At 40.2% G+C, this 6,000-nt stretch overlaps 1 protein-coding gene across 1 annotated transcript in view; it reads left to right on the top strand.

Annotated features, from left to right (window-relative positions):
- Window positions 1–218: 218 nt before the first annotated feature.
- Window positions 219–6,000, top strand: part of LOC103805936 (lipopolysaccharide-responsive and beige-like anchor protein) — a gene marked incomplete at both ends in the record, with an annotated part of 28,708 nt that continues 22,926 nt past the window's right edge. Inside the window, one exon of the mRNA XM_009078602.1 lies at window positions 219–386. Coding sequence (XP_009076850.1) covers window positions 219–386 — 168 coding nt within the window. The remainder of the gene's footprint in view (window positions 387–6,000) is intronic.

The raw sequence follows: 6,000 nt of genomic DNA, 5'->3' as shown, positions 1-6,000 counted from the left end.
AGGAAGTAGAGCATGAGACTCTGGCATCTATCAGAGGCCCCACCTTTTCTTGGGTAGAATGGCTAAAATGCTGTTGCCAATTCTGTGTTTAGCCTTGTTAAGATAATTCCGTGTGCTGTTAAAAAAAAAGCTTCTACTCCAACCAAATGTTTTTGGTACCAAATGTCGACTACGTGGCAAACTCAAGTTGATGTGTTTTGTGTGTGATTTTTTCACAGGCGTTAGAAAGTGAGTTTGTTTCCTGCCAACTTCACCAGTGGATTGATCTGATTTTTGGCTACAAACAGCAAGGGCCAGAGGCTGTCAGGTCCCTGAATGTATTCTACTACTTGACTTATGAAGGAGCTGTTAATTTAAGTTCAATAACGGATTCTGTATTGAGAGAGGTAAGTATAGGAAAATCTTCCTTAACCACTGCAGTGCTGAAGCTGCGAAGATTCCACATTGTTCAAGGCTTCCAGTGGATGTCTGATTTCTTTGCATTCTCTTGTGGTTTGGCTCCAGGCCAGACAAATGCAAGGTGCCTGAACCAGTTGTCATAGCATGCAAAATTAATAGAACAAGCTTGCAAGTTGTTCTTAAACTTTGTGCACCTGGGTTCAGCCCAAACTGGACGCCAGGATAAAAATAAATGTTCAAGGTTTGCTTCAGTTGCTGAGATCAGTCATTTTGCTCTCTAGTACTGGATCTTAGTGGCAGAAGACAGTGAGCAACCTTGACTTGCCTTGCACTTCTGAATTTGCTTTTGTGCTTTCAACAATTCCCTTTTAAGTGCAACCTTGCATATGTAGTACACATTAAGCACCATCATTTTGTAGCTTCCAGTATTTTAATTTGGTTTACTATCAAATATAAATCACTTGTTCTGTATTTTTCATATGCAAAAGTAAAAGTTCTAGCCTTGGAAAGATCAGTAGTTTGACTCAGCATCATTCAGAAAATCTATTTGCTGAAGTATTTCATAGGATAGTGTGGGGTTAAAGATTTCATAGAATCACAGAATTATAGAATCAACAGGGTTGGAAAAGACCTCCAAGATCATCAAGTCCAACACTACTGTGGTCACTAGACCATGGCACTAAATGCCACATCCAGTCTCAGCTTGAAAACCTCCAGGGATGGTTCCCATCAGTCTGCAGAATGCATCGTAACAACATTTAATTGACCTAAGCAAAGGGACAGTGAGGCACTTTGTTGTGATGCTTGTAAGAAAAATATCATAGAATTTAAGGGTTGGAATGGAGCTTAGAGCTCACCCAGCCCCAACCCCTGCCCTGGGCAGGGACACCTCCCACCAGAGCAGGTTGCTCAAGGCTCAGCCAACCTGGCTGTGAACACTGCCAGGGTTGGGGCAGCCACAGCCTCCCTGGGCAACCTGGGCCAGTGTCTCACCAAAATATCATCATCTGGGCTTGAAAAAGTTATTGACTCAAGAGTATTAGATGTTCACCCTGTCATGTTTTCATTTCATTGATAAAATGAACACTGACAAGGAATTATTCCTACATTGTAAGAGTATCTATTAGACTCTTGAAACACTTGGTTTAAGTATGGGCAGAAATATAGACTGAATATTGTGTGTAATTTGTCCTTATTTTTGTTACTAAATGAACCATCATTGACCCATTGTTTATGATATTAATAATTGAAGTAACACTAATAAAAATTGCAGGCCCAAGACACAATTTCTGTGGAGTTTCTAATTTTCCTAGAGCAGTTCTACTATCATATTAATTGTGATCTGTTCTACTTGTGTTGTAGCCTGAAAAAAGTAAGTTAAGATCAGGGGAGTTACAGATGTGTCTGGAAGTATGAGAGGCATCCACTTTGTGTAGCTATAAATGATACATGTTATTATGAAATATTTTGGGTTTGTCATTTTTTTGTTGTACTTTGCTACTGTGTTTATTCTGGAGTTGTTCTACACTGCCTGAATTGAGTGGCCTATGAAAATGAGAACAGGAGAGGAGAGTTGTAGTGTAGTTCAATTGATAGTAGTGGAGTCTCTTAGCAGCAGCAGGATTTTGAAACAATACTCATGGTGTCAAAAGTATGTACTGAGCAATGCAGGTGGCAAAATCATAGAATCAGCTGAGTTGGAAGATACCTCAAAGGTTATAGAGTCCAACGCTAATGATGAATGAGTGGGATCTTGTAGCACTTTGGTTCTGAGTTACTTAAAGATTGGTCCACTGGTATGTCTCTATTTAGTATTTTTAAGCAGGTCACTAAAGCAGGAAAAGGATTCCTGTTTAGTCAGGCATCCCTTGCTTTTTACATGTGTTTTTATGTCAATATGTATATGCAGTTTGAGATGGCACATGTGATCAGCTCTGGTGTAATATTGACAGTGCAGAGATTTAATGACTATCATCAGCAATGGTGACTTATCCTGCTTGTACTTATGGGATGAAAGTAATGAAAAATCTGTTTGTGTGTATATCTATGTGCATAATCATTCTATATCTATGTGCTAAATGAATTTATCATGCACCTTTGACAGCCTCACCTTCTTCCTGCTTGCTAATCCATCTCCCTGAGGACCTGTGCTAACGTTCTGTACTGCCAAGCAGCTTCAATCAGCATTTATTTTTCTCCTTCAGTCAGCTTGCCAGAAAATATTTTGTCTTTTCTCCACCAAATTCTTGGTCAGAGGCCCAATGAGTTTCTGATCTGGACAATGAACAGTATTTTTAGGGAGGCACAGCACCTCAGGTTTAGTATCTGTTTATTAGGCATTTTTACTCTGGATTTCTTGGTTTCAAAAAGGATATTTTGGGCTTTTTCCTCTCAATAAGATTCCGGGTTTGGGTCTTTAAATCCTGACAGTCGTAGCAGAAAAAGATGTATTTTTATTTGCAAACCTAACCCGAGGAGAAGCTTCTGTGTGCTCTGAGAGCTGCAAGTTATTGAGGCTTTTAGGTATCATATGGAAATAATAGCACATGCTCAAACCAAGGCAATTTCCCCACACAGACAGTCCAAGCTAAGCCTGGACTGCATCAGTAATGAGCAGCCTATGATGCATCTGTTTCTGAAGGATCTTCACAGATAGATGTTGGGATATTGGTGACCTAACTCATCAAAGAGGCCACCCACAGAACAATAGTGGAAGGAACTAAGGAGTGGAGGGGTGTAGGTTAATGCAGAATTTCCTTAGGTCTCCTAAATGACTCCAACTGGCACCTTTATTTTTATAGGCAGTCAGGTTATATATATTACAAGAAGGAAGTACTCGTCTAGGAAGGAAAACTACTTGATTAAAACCATATTCCACCTTTCTTTTTTTTTTTTCTTTTTTTTTTTTTTTTTCCAAACTGAAAATGTAGAACTTTTACATCCTCTTATACTGCTGTGAACAATTTTTTCCTGCCATTCTGTCTGCCTATGGGAATAAAGGAAGTAAAGTATTCTGAAAGGATCTGACTGCTGTAATAGAAAATTTTAAACTCAAATGCAAACCATGGGCCACATGCTACCTTTTGGCAGATAAACCCTGGGGAGTGCAAAGCTTGCATAATTCAAAGGCAAATCTCAGGGGGAGGGGAGTAGATCAAGAGAGAAGGGGTTGAGTCGCAGCCAGTGGGGGAAGGGAACTGCAGCCAGGAGAAGCAAGGCAAGAGATCCAGGATCTCTGCTGGCATAGCAGTGCAGTACTCATCCTGCAGAGACCATTCCTTCATCCTCCTCTTCTTCCCTCAGACCGTTTTAGTAGCACTGGAATTGACTCTGATCCTTGTACTTGTGTCTCTTACTGAAGGAGGTTACAGCAGAGGGAAGTTGCTGTTCAATTGACAAGCAGTAAATGTCTTTCCAGTGGGAAATTTGCCAGCAGAGCTATGCTGTGACCCTGCTGACTCCTTGAGCCCCATGTTTTGAGCCCAATGGTGAGATTGCCATGGAAGGTCTTTTTTTTTTGGTTGCCTGTGTGGAAGAGGCAAGGAGTCATGTAGCATAGATAAATGTCATCCAGCTCTTCTGGAGAGAATTCACAGCACCTTCTTATCACAAATTCTGCTCTCTTTTTGCCATAGCTATCCAAGAATGGAGGGAACAAAAAAAACCAACAAAAAAAAGAAGTAGAATCAGTTCTAAGTCATTTGGGCAAGCAACTTATAAGAGCTAAAACACAATCCATAGAAAATCAGTTGTATCTTGGGCTGATCTGTAGGGATTTTGTCAGAGTTGGGTCAGAAGAATAGAAATTCCCCTTGTCTCTGGCTTAGTGTAACAAAGGATGGTTGTGGGTCTGAGCTGCACTCAGAGTTACTCATTAAAAGTCCATTTCTCCACTGATACTCCTGTGCAGCTAGAGTAAACACTGGATAAGAGCAAAGAGAGGAGGAAAGTTAATAGCAGGAAGACAAAATATGACTTGGAGAATGCATCACTGCTTTGTACAGAAACTCAGGAAGCATCCTGAGTTTTGCCCCATGCTTATTACAAAGCACCTAACCATATTTTAAAGAAAATTCGAAAGAGCATCTAATCTGATCTTTGAAGTAAGCACTTAAGGAAGACGAATGATTTTTAAATTAGCAATAATAGCTCAAAAAACACGAGGCAAGTCCCATCTGATTAATAACCCACATCAAGTGATTTGCTTTTAGCCTTAGATGGTTCAGCTGTTTCATACTCCTTCCTTTGACGAGACGGTGCCTTTTTTTGTGAGGTGAAGGTTGTCTGTTTAGCATTAGGAAGCACAGCTTTCTCCATTCTATCAGCACCTTTCCTTCTATTGGTGATATTTTATTTCCATATGAACTGAGGAGTTTCAAAAACTGTGAAGAATCAGCTTGGACACAGCATTTGGTATGTTATTTGAATGTGCCACTTCTGATTATGCATAGGGAGAAAATAATTCTTTTCAGTTTTTAAGGCATATGGAATAAATTATTTTATGGATAATAGCTTTTAAATGTTGCCCAAGATTAATAACCTTGGGTAAGTTTTATGCATCTTAGACCTATCTCTTATGAGTCTGATTTTATTTTTAAATATTTACAGTTTGAGAGACTTCTGTGCTTTCCAAAAGAACTTAGGATGTTTAGTTTACATGACCCCAGTTTCATGACAGCAGTAGCAGATCTGATATCTTATCCCAGAGAAAGCATTTTTGGCCTCTCTCTTAGCTGTGTTCATGGTGGGAGTTAATAGCATATTTCAGCTCTAACTCAGCTGGGGAACTCTAACAGTGAAGCTTTCACAAAGTATAAACACAATTTGTGTTTATAGCATAGTTAACATTTACTAAATAGTTGGGAAAACGATCAGTCTAGTTTTAGCAGGTTGGGCAACAGGCTTTGTTGTGGCTGTGATGAGTTTTAAAATGCAGGATAAAATGGTTGTAAAATAGTGTCACAGAGCAGTAAATTTAGATGTGTTGAATTCAGTAAGTCACTAATTCATGCAGGCAGAATTCAGAGTGCTGTAGGAACAGTCTTTGGATCCTCTCTGGGCAGGAGTGTGTGGCACAGATGGCATGTTTGGGGTGGTATAGCACAACAACCGTGTGAAAAGGCAAAGCAGTGCTAAGCATTGGTCTCTTTTTAATTGCAAATCTCGATTAAAATACGATTATATGGAACCACAGTTAAGAAGTCTGTGTTTAAAGGAAGCACACTGAATTCATGGCTGAGGAGAGGTGGACTTGGCAGCTGCTACCAAACCCATGCCCTGGTCTTTTCCTGGGAAAAGAGAACAGGAACCCACTCAGAACCTACCCAGAACAGGAGTGGGTGATGTGGACAGGTACAAATGCTGCATGAAATCAGCTTCTCTGGGCATTGGGACTCTCCCCCAGGAGGAAGTATCTTCTTCTGGTAAGAGGAGCATTAAAATCACAGGAGCACCATTCCTGCCACCAGTTTGTATCATTTACCTATTAGTTATCACAGCTCAGCTCTCACTGTGACCTGTTTGTAGTGTTAGAGTAAACAGGCAAGATGAGCAGAAGTGTTTGTAGTGCTATCTGGGAGGTGTGGCACTGTTTGATTCCAC

The sequence above is a fragment of the Acanthisitta chloris genome, unplaced genomic scaffold, assembly GCF_000695815.1.
Source record: "Acanthisitta chloris isolate BGI_N310 unplaced genomic scaffold, ASM69581v1 scaffold32867, whole genome shotgun sequence".
Taxonomy (NCBI): domain Eukaryota; kingdom Metazoa; phylum Chordata; class Aves; order Passeriformes; family Acanthisittidae; genus Acanthisitta; species Acanthisitta chloris.
Note: the sequence above shows the minus strand (reverse complement) of the source record. Positions and strands in the feature narration are given on the sequence as shown.